This window comes from Talaromyces amestolkiae (assembly GCF_001896365.1).
Source record: "Talaromyces amestolkiae strain CIB chromosome Unknown scaffold24.1, whole genome shotgun sequence".
NCBI lineage: Eukaryota > Fungi > Ascomycota > Eurotiomycetes > Eurotiales > Trichocomaceae > Talaromyces > Talaromyces amestolkiae.
In genome coordinates this window covers 386,887-406,275 of record NW_024468060.1, presented here as the reverse complement: position 1 = coordinate 406,275, position 19,389 = coordinate 386,887, and the positions used below count along the sequence as shown (strand labels likewise).

General features: G+C 45.7%; 4 protein-coding genes across 4 annotated transcripts; 2 read left to right on the top strand and 2 right to left on the bottom strand.

Annotated features, from left to right (window-relative positions):
- Positions 1-1,214: 1,214 nt before the first annotated feature.
- BHQ10_009464 (uncharacterized protein) lies at positions 1,215-3,713 on the bottom strand (the record flags this gene model as incomplete). The annotated part of the gene is made up of 3 exons (XM_040882382.1): positions 1,215-3,336; positions 3,386-3,526; positions 3,592-3,713. 3 exons carry the CDS (start codon positions 3,711-3,713, stop codon positions 1,215-1,217), a joined length of 2,385 nt encoding a protein of 794 aa, XP_040737966.1.
- Positions 3,714-3,941: 228 nt separating this feature from the next.
- On the top strand, positions 3,942-5,415 carry BHQ10_009463 (uncharacterized protein; the record flags this gene model as incomplete). The annotated part of the gene is made up of 4 exons (XM_040882381.1): positions 3,942-4,123; positions 4,171-4,408; positions 4,694-5,008; positions 5,068-5,415. The coding sequence occupies 4 exons, from the start codon at positions 3,942-3,944 to the stop codon at positions 5,413-5,415; spliced, it is 1,083 nt and encodes a 360-aa protein (XP_040737965.1).
- Positions 5,416-9,108: 3,693 nt separating this feature from the next.
- BHQ10_009462 (uncharacterized protein) lies at positions 9,109-13,884 on the bottom strand (the record flags this gene model as incomplete). Its single annotated transcript, XM_040882380.1, has 6 exons — positions 9,109-9,618; positions 9,671-9,876; positions 9,940-10,034; positions 12,135-12,703; positions 12,768-13,763; positions 13,819-13,884. 6 exons carry the CDS (start codon positions 13,882-13,884, stop codon positions 9,109-9,111), a joined length of 2,442 nt encoding a protein of 813 aa, XP_040737964.1.
- A 3,905-nt stretch (positions 13,885-17,789) lies between these two features.
- Positions 17,790-18,641, top strand: BHQ10_009461 (uncharacterized protein; the record flags this gene model as incomplete). The annotated part of the gene is made up of 1 exon (XM_040882379.1): positions 17,790-18,641. The coding sequence occupies one exon, from the start codon at positions 17,790-17,792 to the stop codon at positions 18,639-18,641; it is 852 nt and encodes a 283-aa protein (XP_040737963.1).
- Positions 18,642-19,389: the final 748 nt, after the last annotated feature.

The window sequence follows — 19,389 nt, the reverse complement described above, 5'->3', positions numbered from 1 at the left end:
CAGTTTCAAGCAGCTCTCGAGCGGAGTCTTCGAGATCTTGGGGCTTGATTGTAGCGTGTTCGTGTGCTCCGTCCCCGGTATTCTTTCCCCGCTGGTTTTCCCAGGACTTTGATAGGAATGCTGGAGCCGTTTTATTTTATGATTTCAGTTCAAATAGCAAAATCTTAATTCATTTGACATTATCGTAAAATCGATTTCGGAAGGAACCGATCCCTATCAATAACAGTTGAGAACCCTATCCAAGCCTGCGAGCAATAAAGCGTTCCAGCTTCGCTAGACAACCATTTCCCATGGTCGATGGCCAACAGGAAGTAACATCTTCAACATGCTGGTCAACATGCTGGTAAAGCGCTGAAAGTTTGGAAAAATCTTTGTCACAAATGGGACATACATATGTCCAGCCCGGCTCATTGTTGTATACCATTTATCATTCTTATCGATGGTATACTATTCCTATCTTCACGTGACTTGGTGCGTGTCCCATACCGAAGTGCCTTCATCCTGACATCCTTCCACTTGTCTTGTCATCGTATGGTTCAGACGCCTTCAAATCCATAGTGACCTTTCCGTCTTGGTCATAGTACAATTTAGCGTCATGCAGGTTGATTCGTAAGACTTTCGTATCAGAACCTTCGTCCATTAATTCAGGCCCGCTGCCAAATTCACAGGGTTTGGGCTAGGCCAGATATAGTTAACACAGTATCTTTGACCGTAATATCTCTTTGTTCATACGCGTCTCGTACGCCTTTGAGACCCAAATGTTGCAAACATCCTTACAGTGCAACAGTTAATTCAAGACAGTAATGTAAGTAGAAGGTTAGATACAGTCGCGTGCACAATCGGTTTTCGGTTTCATACACTTCGATTTATTCTCACCGCACGGACCATAAGACAAGGGTTTCCTAGTTCGTATTAGCGCAGAATAGGGATAACTCCGTAATTAATACTACTTTCCGAGTTGAGTAATGAAATATTTAATTCCGGAGCATTGCTGCCTTAGATATATCTAAAACATGTGTTCTTCACTGGAGGTAGATTACTTAGAATACTACATTAATGATGACTCAAAATTATATCTCTATCTATAATCCCTTCCTACGCATCCTTGCCCTTAAGCACGTGTAGAATGAACCCTGTTTACTCTCCTGGCTGCTGCTTGCTGGCTCAGTTGTAGCTTTATGGCTACTCAGACTGGTAACGCCACAAGTAGGCGTTTATCCAAGTGCCGCCTTGTGGTTGTTATTGAAAGTCCTGCTACGTCTTAGTCCTTCCTCCTCTGCCTCCTGTTGCATAGCCGTAAAGTCATTGAGACACTTAATGGCTGTCGGGTGCTGAGAACCGAGCTTCTGCTTGTAACCGTCACACGCTCTCTGATAGAGTTCTGATGCCTCGGTATACCGCTTCTGTTTGTCTAGAAGACAAGCAAGACCGTAGATGGAGTTCAGCGTATCTGGGTGCTGTACACCCAGCTCCTTCTCTCTCTCTTCCACCGCTCGCCGGTTCAATTTCTCCGCTTCGTTATACTTCCCTTGATCCCGTAGCACCACTGCTAGGTTGCTCACGCTCGTCAGCGTATCTGGGTGCTGTACACCCAACTCCTTCTCGCATCCTTCCAGTACTTGCCGGTTCAATTTCTCCGCTTCGTCGTACCTCCCCTGATAGCGTAGCACCATCGCTAGGTTGCTCACGCTCGTCAGCGTATCTGGGTGCTTTTTACCCAACTCCTTCTCCCTCCCTTCTAGCGCTTGCCGGTTCAATTTCTCCGCTTCGTCGTACCTCCCCTGAAAGCGTAGCACCATCGCTAGGTTGCTCACGCTCGTCAGCGTATCTGGGTGCTTTTTACCCAACTCCTTCTCACATCCTTTCAGTGCTCGCTGATACAGCTTCTCCGCTTCATTGTATTTTCCCTGATACTGTAGCACTATCGCTAGGTTATTCACACTTGTCACCGTATCTGGGTGCTGTACACCTAGCTCCTTCTCGCTTCCTTCCAGTGCTCGCTGGTTCAGTTTCTCCGCTTCGTCGTACTTTCCCTGATATTGTAGCACTAACGCTAGGTTGCTCACGCTCGTCAGCGTAACTAGGTGCTGTACACCCAGCTCCTTCTCGCATCCTTCCAGTACTCGCCGGTTCAGTTTCTCCGCTTCGTCGTACTTCCCCAGCCCCGTTTGCATGTACCACGCAGCGTTGTTAAGCATCAGAGCCCACTTTTTCACTGCCTCATCGCTGGGTAACTCACTCTCATATAAACATACAACATGGGGAAGTAGCTGCCGGCATTTCACCCAGTTCTTAAAGTCTGCCTGAGGAGATTCTCTTGCCATCAGTCCTAAAAACTTCTGCTTCCACCTCTTTGCATCGCTGAATGAGGAAAGCCACACTCGCGTGCAGAACTGTACTAAAGCGTGCATCTCACACACATCTCTGTCCGCTGTTGCTGTTATAAGAGAGTACGATTGTAAAGTACCAAGGTCCTCGTCAAACGCGTTATCAGCCTCGTCTTCATCGCCTGCTTTCGCCACGCTCTTGCTGTGCCTTCGAAGGATCCACTCTGGAATTCCTTGCGGATTGAAGAAGCTCATAAGCGATAGCAGCTCTGCAGCCGAGCGCCTCTGCTCATGAATGTGCTCAAACGATATCTGCCACGTTAACACCACTGAATTCGATGCACTTTCATCTCGGCGAAGATCTCCTGAATCCCAGTTAAGAAGGCTTTTTCTCTTCTTATCATTCCTTTGAAATTCGTCCAAATATCCGGACGCCGTCATTCGGCCTCGCCGGTTGATGAATGCTGCCGCCTGTGTAATGGCAAGAGGTATGTAGTCGAGCGCACGTAGGAGATCTACGGCACCTTCTTCGTCTGACGCGCACCCTAGCTTATTTCGGAAGAGGTCCAAGGCCTGGGTTTCGTCCATTGCAAAAACTTCCTTGATGTTCCTATAACCTCCTGCCAGCCTGGCTGCCGCATCTTTGCTTCGGGAGGTGATTAGGATCGATCCGTTACGGCTCTGAGGGAGATAGGTTGCAAGTGGTGTAGGTGCCGGCGGGGAGGATTCGTCCCCCGTGCGCGTTTGCTTCAGATAGAAGACCTCGATATCGTCCGCATTATCAACAATCATCATCCATTGTCCATTGGTCTCGTCACACAGCCAGTTGCGGACCAGCTGTAAAACATCGACGTTCGGATCGTCTCGCCTGGGAAGCTCGAGCCTGTCGGCAATGTGTCTGTACGCTTCTTCGAACCGGGCCCTAGTGCTGGCGTGCACCCAGAACACGTACGTTTGCAGCGACGCATCGCGGACGTCGTAGGAGTATCGGATAGCGAGCTGCGACTTTCTTTGTCACATTAGAAACTATACCACTCGACAAGCGGACGTTGATATACCCTACGCCGCCAAGACCGACCAGCGCTGCTCGAGCGCCTGGTCCCACACACTTATCGTGAATCCACTCTAGGATCTCGGGCCGGTCGACGAAGTCACGGTCTGGTGCGAACGGAATGGTGGAGAAGGGCACGCGTTTCCGGCTCGATCCGTCTGCGCGCTGACGTTAGCATAGACGTGGTTTTTGGCAGGGCTTATGGTGGTTGACCTGCCATGCATTATAGGGTAGCCTCCGAAGTAATTGTTCATGGTGGCGCCAGTCTCGAAGTGCGAGCCAACAATGACGTTGCGGCCGGCAATGGCTCCATTGAAGTCGCTTAATGGCGGCATCTTTGCTGTCGAACAGCGGTGCATGACGCAGACATGGCCTACAGTTCATAAACTGAAGTGGTGGAAGAAGGTAAGTGAAGCAGTGGGCAACACGAACCGCACTGGGCAGCGCTCAGCCGCAGCTGAGGCGGGCCTCAACCCATCCCGTTTCGCAGTCTCGCACCAGGTCGATTTGATTCTGTTGATAAGCTTCAGATGTAGCTATCACCATCACTGCTAAGTTACATAATGTCTTTCTTCAAGAAGCTAGTACGTTCAACGGCGCCTGATACTAAAGCCGGCACCGAACTACTAAAGGGCAATGAAGATGCCCAGAATGCCCCTCCCCACCCACCAACAGATGAAATGTTCTCAACGGCCGGAGATTATGGTCTTCAAACATTATCCGAAAACGCTGGTGACATTATCGAGTAAGCGATCTACCATACCTCGTTAGCTCCACTAATCATAAAATCAGCATTATTTTCGTCCACGGCCTAACCGGCAATCGCGAATCCACTTGGACCGAAAAGACCGCCAAGGTATTCTGGCCCAAGGATCTACTCGCAAAAGATCTCCCGAAGGCGCGAATCATCACGTTTGGCTATGATGCCGACATTATTCGAGGATTGAGCACAGCCGGAAATGGCACACTGAGAGACCATGGGAAAGCTTTGGCAGAAGATCTGGCCATACGGAGGAAGAGGACAGATTCTGTAAGACCTTTTATGCTGCTATTTACAGTACGATCAATCGTGCATATAATCGGCAATGGCTGCCTTGGAACTCCATGCAAGTCAAAGAAGCCGTGAAGAGCTGTCGCCAAAGTAGCCAACATATGTCGTTGGGAGTTGGTCTCCAAGACCCGCAGGCTTACTTAAGTGACAGAATTTTCGCCCTCTGATCTTCGTTGCGCACAGCCTTGGTGGACTAGTTGTTGAGCAGGCGAGTCATACACCAGGATATTCACTAGCCGTCAGTTAATTAATACACCAAGGCAGGCACTTCTTGTCTCCCGCGGCTCGGCTCAGCAGCATGTTAAGGACTTGCTTGAAAGCACCGTGGCGATTGCGTTCATGGGCACTCCACACCTGGGGTCGAATATTGCAGACTGGGGACACCCAATCTCGAAACTCTCAAATCTACTGCGCAAGACAAACTCTGAGGTTATAGGAGTCTTGCAGCCAGGCTCTGAGATGCTCGCCGCGGTGCAACAAGAATTTTATACAATGCTTGACGACCGGAGTAGGAACGATAGTAAATATATCAACATCTTTTGCTTTTATGAGGAAGTTGGATATACTGGGCTTGGCGAGGTATGCAATCACTTCAATATCCTCTTTCTCAATCGAAGCCGAGTGCTAAGCTCTTACAGATAGTACCGAAGCAATCGGCAATTCTCACGGCGTATCCAAACAATGGCATTCATGCAACGCACACGGGGATGACAAAGTTCAAGACTGCCATGGACGCTGGCTATGTTCGAGTACATGATCAGCTTTGGCTTTGGTATAATGCGGTTGAAGAGAGTCAAGATGCATGGAAGGAAAAGAAGGATGTCGCGAAAAGACAACAGCGCCTTCTTCAGCCTGTTAGTGTCGCTGAGAGCGATCGAGGAGGGACTCCATACCGCGGCCCTGTATTCAATGGTCCCATCTATGGTCGCAATGTGACATCTGGAACGCAAGTCACTGGCGGTACGGCCAACTTCAATTTCTCTTGACGAATGGACATAATAGTGGATAATTATCTATGTTATTCTTCTGTGTATTCTGCGATTTTCGAGCAGTGACTACGGCCTTCTTAACGGCGACGCGAGGTAGACTTGGTAATTGAGGCTTGCGCGGCGAACAAGCCACACTATGATCAAGCCACAGAGAGGTCGAAAGTCGGGTCCCTGATAGTCGACGCGCAGACGAATTGATAGGGGTGGAACGCCGACAATTTGTAGGTGTAGAAGCTTCGGAGATCGACATTGCATTCGTTGGCTATGCGGCGGATAGCTTTCTCTGTCCACTTAATAGACGCTAAAGCTCTGCTAATGCTGGCAGCGGATACGAGGACGTCGAACTCATCGTACAGAAAGACGGCAGTCAAGAGACTGTGTATTAATATAATATTCAATAACAAAAATAGCAGTAATCACGGATCAACAAACCATTGTGGGAGAAGTGATAGAAGGGAGGCATCGTCAGCAACTGGACGTATACAGTCGGAGCTCGATGCACAACTCAATGCTGAGTAAGACTCCCCGGGTCAGGCCTCCGTGTGGAGAGATGCATATAATTTAGTACGCTGTCTGGTCCGCTATGCAATTTAGTCCTGGATCGCTGGCGTGATCCCAATGGAAAGAGGCATTATCGATTTTGCATGTCTTATTTAAAGAGCATTATGCGGTATGTGGAGTAAGGTGGCCTACTTTGTAGCTATAGTGTCGTGAACCGATGATTCGTAATCGTCTAGATCCGAGAGAACTCTTCACTTAACGGCGGTTAAAAACGGTATTCTGATATCGAAAGGGCGGGATGCCTAAGTAATGAACGAGAGAGCCTAAGTATAACTAGATCTATGAGTAATAGTATACTCAAGGTTAAACAGTTAATTCAAGACGATCGACTAAAGCTAACTAAGTGGGCAAATGAGTGTGTTTATATAGTCAAGGGATTCCTGATGGAGGGCATCACATATCGTACCCGGGGTACGATATACCGGTCCTCAGGTGTGATCGGGTCGTTCCTGGGGCACGACTCCTCGTTCCCTGAACATCCCATGTTGTGTATCCCACGCTCTAATGGTTCCTGTTACTAGGGTATTCCCGTAGTTCGGTTCCTGAACAGGATAGGTTCCTGGGTATCCATTCCTGGGATTCTTGCGATCCTATGATACCTATTCTAGTAGCTGTGACACCAATATGTAGTTTACTCATTGGAAAGTAGCTGATTATGTCTTGTCGCTCCATTCTGTTAGGGTGACAGCTGATTGAACAATATGTTCAGGGGTGCTCTGCAGGTTGCGTCGTGTTCGCTCATGATTCGTTGAAACCATAGAGCAACATGACGAATTATATGGCATCACAATTTAGGGGGAAGGCTAGCTCGGTGAATATCGACGTACGTACACAACGACTTCACCACCGCTGGTGCGGGCTTTGAGAATTTCATAACACTCAAAGAGAGCTTTGTCAACCTTTGTTATATTCGTTTCTATGTTTGGGAATAGTTTCATGTCCTTTGTTGCTGCGCACTCCTGTATGAAGCCTTGTGGTCTTCATTGTCCACAGTTTCTCTGTTCGATTATGAGAGGAAGGCCTACTCTATCTACAAGTATGGCAAGGCTTCCCCATTAGATAGTTTTGGAAGCTGTGATGTTGCTTATATCCTAACTACGGAGTAGCCTATCGATGAGATACTAAATTTACAGGAGGAAGAGAAAAGGAAAAGGAAGCTTGTACGCGTTCGCTACTGTTTTATATGGTGCGCTAACCCTAAGGTAGTGCCTATTTAGGAAGTCATGAAGCTCAACGGCAACTTCTGTCTTAGGGCTAAGGTCTACAGCATGAAGTCTGACGTCACGATATAAAATAGTAACGAGGGGCGTATAGCCGTCAAATTGGCTCGCAAAGTGAAATTGCTGCATGCAGGCACTGGTTTTACATGCCAGAAACGCAATCCCCAGAACTCAATTTCGTGGATTTCTGGCTTTTGCGGTCTACCATCCGAGCCTAGCCTTCTGGTCTTACAGCGTGGTGTCCAAATCCAAAGCCAAGTCCGTAAAATCGCCGTTTACCAGCAGTAGATGTGCTCAAGCTATTTTGATGACCCAGCTCAGTGGTTTTCATTGACTCAGAGGAAACACTTGATATCGAGAAAGTTATTTCCCTTGCAAATGTTAAACTGGCGTTGCATGGGGCACAGGGAACAACAAATTTTGTAGAAGATGCGTGTTACGTTATGCAGATAGTTTGATGGGTGCTTGAGAAGGATGCAATAAATGAAGTATTGCAGCCGTTGGCACTGAGATGGTGTCAATTGATGATGGAATTGAGGAATGCAGCAGGTGGACGCGACGCTAGCAGATCGACGTAGATTGATTGCAATCACCGCTAACCACAATTATACACCCTGTGACATTTAAGAATGATTTATTTAGTAACGGCCTGGAATAAGGTTGTCAATCCTATAATTTAGTATTATATAATCTTTTAATCAGTTGTTACTGTCCACCACCTTAGCCAAAATCTTTGATGATGGCAACGGCCCCATGATTACTAGGTAGTCCGAGCCAGCTTATCACCTCTGTCGAAAATGTTACTTTTGTTTTGTAACCATTGATTCGCATGAGAGGTTCTATAGGTTGTGACCTAAAGTAAAGATGTTGGTCAAAGTCTTGTCGGCGTTTGTGAAGATCGAGAAGTATATTTTATGAGTCAGAGTCCAGTTGGAACTTTGGCCTAGTGGTATTGCGAGATAGGTCCGGAAGGAGCACAGTTATTTATCACGGATGAAATACTGCTTTGGTTGTAGGGTTGCAGCGTCGCCAGTCAAGGTAGAATACTTAACGGAGATGGTCACCTTGGCGGGAAGGATGTCGTTGTTATCAGAATGTTCGTAGTAGCTGGTAAAAGACGACGAAGACGCCAGAAGAAGTGTTGACCTGGGTGCTGGAAAGGCGCGAAGTGGCGATCGTGTTCCCGAACCATAGCCCAGGTGCGCTTCCAAACAATAGATATAGATTCTCATAATATAGGATTTTGAATTCTAATTCGTATGTTTACTTCTCCTACTGGTTTAGTATGATGGCTTTGCTCTTTTTAGCCTAGACATGGCAGGCCCACATCCTTTAACACGTGCCTATAGGTAGGAATATGCCAGAATGGCGGAACATTGACCAGAGCTAGCCACAGCAAGTATATCAGTTCAATTATGACGATTCAAGGGGAATGTCGGAATAATGCACCTTGGCGCGGGCATAGGAAGAGCGGGGGAGGGAATATCAGATTTAGAAGGAACCGATGTTCTTAGAGAAATTATAACAGGGCAGCGGTGACTACCTAGATTTTGTTTCTGTAGTATCCCTTATATATAACCCACATTGATCATCCTTAAAGAGGGCTATGATGGCCAGAATTCAGGAATGACCATTTAGTGATATAAATTAAGCACACGGAGCTAGGACAAAGGCCAATAGACGGACTATTTGCTTGACTATATTCTGATCGCGTAATGTAGGCCCTACATTACAAGACATGGCGTAGCGAATGACGACAATCCCCGAACAAGGAGATTTCTCACTCAAGGAAGATCAAAGACGTTCCCAAGTATTGTTGGTAACTTCCGAATAAAGAAACATAAGCTTGCTGAAAAGTTCCGATTCCTGATTACTAACATCATGTCTCCTAATGAGAGAAGATATTCATCTACAAGCATTGATAGTAGTATGGGTTGATTTGCTGGCAAGTGTAAGGTGAAACACAAGTAGTGGGACCATTCCAGCCGATACCACCACACTGTCCCCAGTGAGCAGCGCCAGTGCCTGAGCTGCTGCTCGTAGTGGGGGAAGTGGAGCTGGTGGTTCCGGTAGTTGGGGAAGTGGAGCTCGTGGTGCCCGTAGAGGAGGAAGTCGGTGGAGAAGCCTCACTCACGGTTATATCAGCGGAGCCACTGCTGCCGTATCCTTCGGTCGACACAATCTGATACGCAGCGCTGCTAAGTGGATTATGGGTCATACCATGAGACTGGTAGTAATTATAGTGATTTGCCGTTGTAACAGTGCCAGAGGAACGTTTGTTCTGGCGGATGGACCAGTTCTGGAGATAGTTGTTGCCACGGTCGACTAGGCAGACTTGGTAATCGCTCCCATCACTGTTAAGACTGCCCATATTCGTACCACCAGAGCACGGATTATAGGTGCCATAATCCTCAAGAATCTATCCTAGGTTAGATTGCATATCCTTGCGTCAATCTGGACAGAAGACCTACATAGTTCTCGCCTTGGGTTGACCAAGTGTATACAGCAAGATAGAAATTGCCCCCACTGTTGACGGTACCAGAGAAGCTGATATTCCGGGCCTCAGCCTGTTGCCAGCCCTTACCTGCAGTAAAATCACCAACATTCTGCCAGTTCACAGAGTATTCCCCAGCAGGCCCATTTGTGTAGGTAGTAGTCCCACTAGAGCCATCATCCCCTTGAGATTCAGTTAGCCATAAGCTTTCTGAGGATTAAGAACTAATGCGGGTATTCTACATACAGAATTGGTAGAAGTAGCCGTTGTTCGTGCCTGATGAGTTGGGGGTGTTGCGCTTGGCAAGTGGGGCAGGTGCTGCCGCAGGGCTGGTAAGAACCCTAACTGCAAGCGTAGCAGCAACAAAAGCAGTGGTGAAAGAGAACATAATGTTTGAATAAAGGTATCCTCAAGAAACAATGCTGTGAAAGAAATAATGTTTAAAGAGCAAAATGGACTTCCAGGGTGATCTTATATTTTTCAGTTTTGTGATCAACGCTAATCATATACCGGCAGCTGAATCAAACGAACTGAAACAACCTTTAGTTGAAGTGATCTATTTAGCCAAAATATCTAGATCATTAGTCTTGCTTGCAGATCAGTGGATGATCGGATATTATGATCTGGCAGATCTAGTAACATACAACACATCTACCATTATATTTGTGGTGGGGATAGTCGGAACTGTACACGCACCGTACAGGACTCGGCACTGTTATGGGATTCCTCTCCAGCAAATAGCCTATATCTGGAATAGTACTGAGAGTCTTGGAAATGAGCAATTAACCGACCCCGCATTATGCATTTTTGAAAGATTGTTCGATCAATAGATTAGTAGTACGTGTGACAACAGCCAAAACCTTGTATTAGGGGATAACTAGGTGCGCTCATCTACAGAGAATATCAAGCATGAGGGGAAAAAAGAAGACCAAGAAACAACCTCGCTACACTAGCTATTTATACAAGGCTTCTTTGTGTGACTGGGACTTCCTAATGCAGTACCGGTTCCCAATACAGCCATGCCCAGGACCGAAGCCCTATCTCGCAATAGCTTCATGTTCCACTTCCTTGTACGGGAAGCTCCACCATGTGGCCAAGAGCTGCATGGCCTCAAGCTGTGTGGCTGGCCACATTGAGGACCGTTACAGCTGTCACAGTACGTAGCAGTAGTAGCATCGATATACCTCTTCAAGCCAGGGGACGCTACAAGATCAAAGGATTCTCAGCGGGAAAAAGAAAAGAAAATAAAACATGACTGTGACACTTGCTTAATCCTAAACTCTAGGGTAGCTCTGTCGACGTAAAACTTAGCATATAGAAAGAAGAGAAGGAGGAAGGCTCCGTGTGAGAGCTCGCTGTGGCTCTTTTATATTGCGCAGGCCTTCAAGGCGGTGCCTATTTGGGAAGGCATAGCAAAGGCATAGTCCACAAAGATTTTTAAGGCTCAGGGTTCGTGAGCCTCGTCAGGGCATCACAAGGGGCTAGCCCTAACAAGACGTGCGACCATCACAAGTGACTTGAAATAGAATATCAACTTTAAATAGGAATGTAGAGACACTAAATGAATCAACCATACTGATACCGAGTCGTGCTAGTGTTAATTTGCGCTATAATGTTCATTCCTGTTTGGGGTTAGTGTACGTTCTTGTCTGATGTTTATGATACTTCCATTTAATCTTGGTAATGATTGTTTTGGTGCTGTATACACCGTCTTGAGCGGTAAGATATTCCGTTTGATTCTGTATATACCATCTTGTGCTCATTCAGTAAGCATTCTTATTTCATGTCAACAGCCATTTCCCATCTGCTGTCTTTAGATCATGTCGTTCTGTACTTGAATTGACACCAACTCATCCCGGTACAACTCGTACTAGTAGAAATCCCAACCAAGGTCCCAGTTTACTCACAGTCTACGATCTCGTCGTGTAGCGGTTGGTAAGCATCTGTCAAAATTTGGGCAAATCTGTTTGTATTTCTCGTGTCTCATTGGGAAACAACCTAAAATGAATAGAGAATCAAATAAAAGTATAAATATTCAATTTGGATACTTTCATGTCAACCCTATAGACCTCCACTAACCGCCACGCAGAGGTATACTGCAAGGTGCAATTTCATACAAGAGGTTTTGAAGTCAAATGTTGGGCATCTCTTTTGCTTCGAGCCACAGCGGTCTCTGTCTGACCTTCGTATAGCACTTGTCATTATGATTCCTGTAAAGCTGTACAGGCTTCTTGTTTTGAAAGTGCATTGTCTGCTCTGGCTGCCATACATATACGATTAAGCGACATGAGTTCATTCCTTAGCTAGCAATTACTCATTATACAGATAAGTTCTATATCCAGCACCCAAGGCCCTGAGTAAATTTTTTTAAAACAAAAGAAAAAGCAAAAAAAAGACATGAGGCTTAATGCTCACACAAACTAAAGCTCCCAATCTCGTACATGTCATTCTGCTGCCCCTTCACAGCTGTTCTCTCTTCCATCAATTCCAATCTCAGCTCTTTCGCCTCCTTAATTGTCATTGGCGAACCCTCCAGTTCCTCCTTAATCATCTGCTGCAACTCCACGGGAAGATCCTTCTTCGAGAACAGATCTTGTCCAAGACTCATCTTCTCTTCTGCCCACCAATCCTCTCTTTGCGGAGGTACGTTGGCGGAGGAAATAATCCGAATATGAGGATCAACTAAGAACAGAGCTAGGATTTTACGACTTCCGGGTTTGCTCTTATCAGCCAGCTCAAAGGGTGCAACCCTGTGTTGTAGGACATTAGGGAATGTGAGTAAGCGGCCTTCGAGACACGATACGCTTCCAAGTTCTTGAGTAATGTTGCAGTCGTTGTTGCCGTCTACGTCTGGTCCAAACCCATACACGGAGTAGAGGAAGTCGTGTTCACTTTGCGGATAGTTGAGATCCGTGAAATCGTCGATTGCGCGCTGACGGAAGGATAAGCTGCTATGTGTAATGTTTTCGTTTGAGTAGTAATATATTGCTGTGGCGCATATATGCTCGTTCTGTTGTTCCCATTAGTCAAGCGACGAGCTGGTGAGACAGGAGAAGAACAAGAAAAGAACCCACCAATTGCCCCTCAACATGCCATGAACCGCCTTCATATCGTGGCTTTTCCGGAGTCAATTCGATGTTCGCCAACTTCACAATAACCTGCAGACCCGAATCGCGAAATTTGTCACTCAAAGGGATCCATGGCCCGAGATAAGATCTCGACCTTTTCGAGGGATCAAACTCGCCTTCGGGTTCAGGCATTATAATCGGTCTATTAACTCCCCACGCTCTCCGCGCTTCCAAATATTCCTCAACTCTGTCAAGTCCAAAGTCATCATATTCGGGCTCAGGAACGTCATAGTCGAGATACTCGACGTCATCGTATGAGATTCTAGGAGAAGGAGGGTTCACGGCGTCGTGCAACGTCTCGTCCCACAACGGGATTGTTTTAGCAATTATCTGCTCAATTACCTGATAAAGATCATAACTGTTCTTTGGGTGAAGGTTGTTTATGTATGACGCTATTTGACATTTGTTTGCGTCGTCATCGCCTCCGATGAATTGGACATCGCAGGGAAGCCATTGGAACTTTGTGCTGTAGGCCTTCATGCCTTGTCGCAAAGGCCATAGTCCATATTGGCCTTTTATTTTTGCGTCTTCTTCAGGTGGGGTTTGAAGAAGCTCGGCCTGGCCTGACCAAGACCAACAATTGTCTAACCTAATAACCTCATTCTTGAGTATCTGGCTGCGACCGTAGACGACTGGGAACAAAGATGGGTGCACGAGGTCAAGAACCTGATTATCAGATCCCGGATGATAATCCTTCTCTTCCTCTGGCACATCTTCAAGGTGTTTCATAGCTTTTTGCAATGCAGCTTGTAAGTCTTTGGAGATTGCGGAATCAGACCTGACAACTCCAGGGTTAAATGCAGTGACCATTCCGGTCTCCTTCAAGACGGTAGCTTTGTGCTTCAGCTCAGCTAGGATCCACTCGATCATTTTTGGGGTCACATCTTTCCCACTTTCAGAGATTTCTGTAGTCCATCTGGAGGTGATCTCCTCATCAAAGACCTGCCGTCTCCTATCAACACCTCATCCACGGTAGAATTGGCTTGGTGAAACAGACCTTCCTCTCCCACTCAGGCTTCTCAATGATAGTATTCATAATTTGCATCATGGTAAGCTCACGCATGGTGTTTACTGTACTGGTTGGAGAGGAAAATGAAAGTAAGTTACAAAATTGCTGTCGTTCCCCACCTGAACACGCACATGCTACTCACCCGATAAAGCCAGCTTCAATATGGCTGATTTCCAACGCATTGGGAAAGCATTGGTTTTTGAAAAAGTCTCCCTAGTCGTCAATTAGTCGAATAGCTTGATGATGGAAGACAAGGTGAACTCTCTCACGGGCGAATAGTTCAAAGGCAATGTAAAGCCCGGAAGGTCGAAACGACTCTGTAGTTGGGGTTGCTTTCCTTGCTTTGAGGAGGTCGCCATCTTATGCACGAATTCGATTGCTCTTCTTGTTTATCTGTTTTTATTGAAAATAGGCAGGCAAGATGATGCTTTTATAATTCCGCGGCGCTGGCCAAGACGTACTAGTAGGCAACCACTCGCTTACCGGTCCAAACTCAGGCAGCAACCGCCACAACGTAGTGGGTCTAAGCAGAAGAGCTCTCGGGATGTGATAGCATCTAACCTACTAAATGGCAATTTTTTTTATTACTACACTACAGAGTTTGGTGTATATTTGATTTTTCCTGGAGCAGTATACTTGGGAATCTGCGCCGCAATAGACTGTGGATCAGGGGCACACGCATCAGCACCCTAGAGAGGACAGGGCTCAAGGTTAATTGCAAATGAATGTGCAAAAGGAGCTTTGACTATAAGACCGATCCTCATTGTTGGTAGAGTAGTCAATATTGATACACTAAAAGGATACAGAAGTGGATCCAGGCACACCAAAAGGACCGCATTCCCTCATTATCCTGCGTAATTCTTGTCCCGCGTTACTCTAATCAGATTGCTTCCGTTCCCTGGTCTCTAACAAAAACTGCTCACCTATAACAATATATTCGAGAACTTAAAGAAAACTAGGATGAATTGACAGAAGAATATACTAGCAGAGACCCTTTCTGCGCGTTCACAACGTTTCAAGGTGTGAGTCGTGATCCAGAACCAAAACAGTGTAAACATTCATAAATCATTTTTTACTCACCTTAACCATCTCGTCTCACCTTTGATATTGTTTTAGATACGATCATATCGGGATTCGAAGTTGATCGGAAGCTGCAGAAATTACAACTCAAGATTTTTCGCTTTATCTAATTAATGGCCGAAAGCTGTTAAAAGATGTGGGAACAGGAGCAACTTGATCCAGAACAACTACAATGCAATGTAACAAGGGCATGCAGTCCTTTTGAGGTGCCTATAAAGAAATAGTTTCTTGATTTAATACCCTAAATTACCAATTCTAGGCCGCAATAATGAAGCCATTTTCTATTCTTACTCTTCCTCTAGTGCTTGTCACCACTGCCCTAGCAGACAGAGGCCGGAGTGTTGTCTACTGGGGTCAGAATACAAATGGTACGTACCCAATGATCCGCTTATTTTACCTCCCAAGCTGGTGTGTAATTGTGACAAATCCGCTGGGAGAAGGCGACAGCAGGCTTGGTAGCCTGACTCAAGGTCTTTAAGAGCGATATCAAATAAAGGAATGGAGTTACGAGTAAATTCCGAAATTTGGGGCTTCGCGGTGCTTTTAAGCCTTACGAAGGAAGATAGATATGGTATTCTTGAGACATTGATGTCATACATGACCGACCCAATTTTGATTTTTATTTTGATAGACGCTGCGGCGACCGAGATTGAATCCTTTCGAATTTCCGTATCATGGCTACCAAACTTAAGAGTATAGGTCATCAGGCAACATCTTCGGCCCATCAGTTTACCATAATACCAACTTATCAACCTGTACATCATACTTGATCATGGCATTACCTCAGCCGCTCCGTCACGACAAGATCGATTCTTGTAATTAATGCGGCTAGACATCTGAGATCCAACTGATGGCTCTCTTTCCATTTTTTTTTTATCTCGAGCGAGACATTCTCAACCTCCGATGTCTCGAAGAGACCATGTTTGTGATAAGCGCGCACGAGATTGAACGAACTTCTCGGTTTCAGTTTCGGCACGACAGAAAATCACGGTGTTTTTGAAGACTTCAACATGGATGGTGAAAGGTTCAAGCCCATTCTTGCTGCTATTAGGATTGAAAAATGACAGGAGTTCGCGGATTTCATTTCGATCACTTATGAGACCAACCGATTATAGATCGAACGAAGGATGCTCCATGTGTAAGATCCGAAATAGTGGTTCAAGCGGATAGTCAGGATGACGAGTGGCATTCTGCGCTGTGTAAATCAAACCGGAGTCCTTCGATACATTGCGTGCGGTATAGGGGGAGACCAAAGTGGAGGGCAACGTGGGACGGAAATAGTGGGTTCAGAAGCCTCTAGCCAATTGTACGAGGACAGGTAGCAGACATCAGTCACTGATGCTTCATCCGCTGTGCTCGGTAGATCTCTCCGTGAAATCTCGGTCAACTGCTTCAAAATCATGATGGAGGGTTTGTCTAGTCTTGTGGTATGGTTATACCTTGAATGTTGTTGTATTCGATCGTTAGCAACATCACTCTGGAGCATGAAGAAAAAAAAGATTTAGGCATTTTTTAGTTGCCCTTGACTTCTCGCTTGACACTAGATGGTCAGTCACAATCTTAGTAGGGAAGACAGATTACACACACATACTAAGGAGGCCTTCTTATCTGTAACCAATAGCATCTAGCTCAGATCAAAGGTCAGAGAGACCGATGCAAAAAATTGCAGCGTGGTTCAAATACGACCGGTCAGTCCGTGCAGCAAAGCGCAAAGTAGTCGAGCATAACCACTCGGTTTCAATAAGACGCCACGCAGGGAAATGGGTCTTACGCAGATAGTGCTTTCATTGGGAAGGCAAAAGCTGATCATATCTATATTTCGATGATCTTTGTTCGCTCACACCTACGGTTTAGAACACCATCGATTCGATCACTTTCCATTTTCATGTATATTTGACGTGTTAAAATACCTCGCAGAAGTTAGATTACTCTCTTTCGCGAATGAGCTGTCTATATGTTCTAAGCCTAACATGTGACCCACTGGTCGCCCTCCTCTGGATGAGCTACGGAAGGCCTTATTCGATTTGACATGTAATAGCTTCGCAACAGTTTTGAGACTTATTATGCCATTCGTTGGCATCCTTTCTGAAGCATCGTGCCCTGAAACTATAACATTACAATAATACTAGAAGCTTGATATCGCTCGCAAATTCGTCGTCACAGTCCTGCTGTAGTTCAATGCCTAAGAGAACCGTAGCAGGACTAGATCTAGAAGATTTTTGATCAGAACCTATGACGCGTACTTTAGTTTCCAAAGTATAACCTTCCAATAAATAAATTGAACCATGCGACTTCCACCATCGCTTTATGATTAAGCATGTTCATCATTGTCACCTGGCTCAATAACGTAGAAAAGGAACAACAGGAAAAAATTGTATACAAAACTCCCCTCATCCGATGATGGTCAGCCATCGAATGTTCTCGCCCCAGAGCTGTAAGCTTGATTCGTAGATCACATTTCCATCAATGCGCGGTCAACCTAGGACAACCCTGAGCTTGATTGGCCATGAAGCACTCAAAACCCCTCTTCTGAACACCATAGAAGTTTTTATGGACGATCTTTGAATACTATGAATTTTATTTTCCTACTCCACGAGTTGACCTCTGTAACTTGGTTTCAGTCATGGAGGATCAAAGACTACAGAATGAAGCGAACACTCCTTCCGGAGTCATCGCCGAGTATCTCTTGAGAGAAGTTCCAGAGTTTAGAAAATTATCTGAATTGCGACAACAGGTCAAATCTGAATCAGTACTTTCAAATAATACCATAAATTGACTAGTAATAGGGATGGAATAATCCAGAAGGCGACCGGTTCTTCGAAAATCAGCGTCAGGCTGCCGACCATGCGGATTACAAGACAGCTCAAAAATTTTATAAAATGATGAAAACCATTGCATATGATATGCATCAAGTGACTGGAATCTTTCACATGAAAAACGCCTCCCGGGATGGTTACTCTGTCCTAGACATGTGCATGGCACCGGGCGGGTTTCTGGCGATAGCCCTCAGCTGTAACCCTGAAGCCCAAGCAGTAGCATTCAGCTTACCGATAATAAATGGAGGGCACCAGGTTCTTTTACCCAAGCGTCCCAATGTTACTCTAAAGTTCTTCGATATAACAATGTTGGCAGAGGATATGGGACTGTCAAGTATTCCACACGAGCATCCGGATGCTGGAAATTTTCTTCCGAGCCAATTCGATCCAAGACAGTCCTTTGATCTTATAATATGTGATGGTCAAGTGCTTCGCAATCACGGCCGGGCTGACTATCGCGAACGTACAGAAGCAAGTAGATTATGTCTTACGCAACTGACAATCGCACTCAATCACCTCACTCCAGGAGGGACGATGATCGTACTTCTCCACAAAGTCGAGGCTCTAGCTACGGTACAGCTCTTGCAAACATTCGCTAAGTTTGCTACTGTGCAGTTATTTAAGCATACGAGATTTCACGCAAAACGATCCTCCTTCTACATGCTGGCAACCAATATCAGAAGTGATTCTGAGGATGCGAAGACGGCCATTGAAAGATGGAAATTACAGTGGAAGATTGCAACGTTCGGTACTGATAAGGATTATGGTGGAGAGATTCGTTTGGATATGTCAGATGTTGAGGTTCTTCTGAAGGAATTTGGCCCCCAGTTGATCAGCCTAGGACGCAGAATTTGGGAGATCCAAGCGAATGCCCTGGAGAACGCGCCATTCATAAGACGAAACTTGTCCTCATGAGGTGTTATATTGGCCACACATTTGGTGAGACATGCAGGCGGGCAGATGACAGCTTAGCCAGGATGGTATTTTGAGTGGAGGCATATTTTATTTGGTAATCTAGTGTCTTGACTTGGACGGAAATTCAAAATCAAAGTTAAGCCACGTTTTCAAAGGGTAGATAGTTGTAAAAAACCGAATCTTCCTTGAGCTAGAACAGATAAGCGACGTTTACATAGGCTAGAAACAAGAATCACTTCATCTATTTCTGTTACTAGATAATGGCTCAAGGCTAATACTCAAGAATAAAAATCTTCGCTTTCTAGTATACATAGTCTTGAAGGACTAATCGTATCTAGTCGCGGATCCGACCGGACTGTCAGTAGATGAAGTGATCTCTTGCGGAGAGCGCATACCCATCACTGAAGACTCAAATGACTCTCCCTTCTCTTCTTTGGCATTCAGGACTCTCTCAATGAGCTCTCTAGGCATTTCCGCTGCAGTATCTGATCATAGTTTGCATGGCCGTTGTAAACGACAGCTTGGTCATGGTTTCCGAACTCAATCGCATCGCCAATGATCTGACCGGGTTTCACACAAATTGGGATGGTCAAAATCTAGTCCAGCTCAACATTTGATTGTACTATCAAGCGAAGAAAATGCCACTTACCCAACGCTTCTTTAAGACGTCATCTTCGAGGAGACTATTCAGTCATTCTGGGTGCAACTTAATAATTGTCGAAGGAACCTGAATAGAGTCACCGATGGA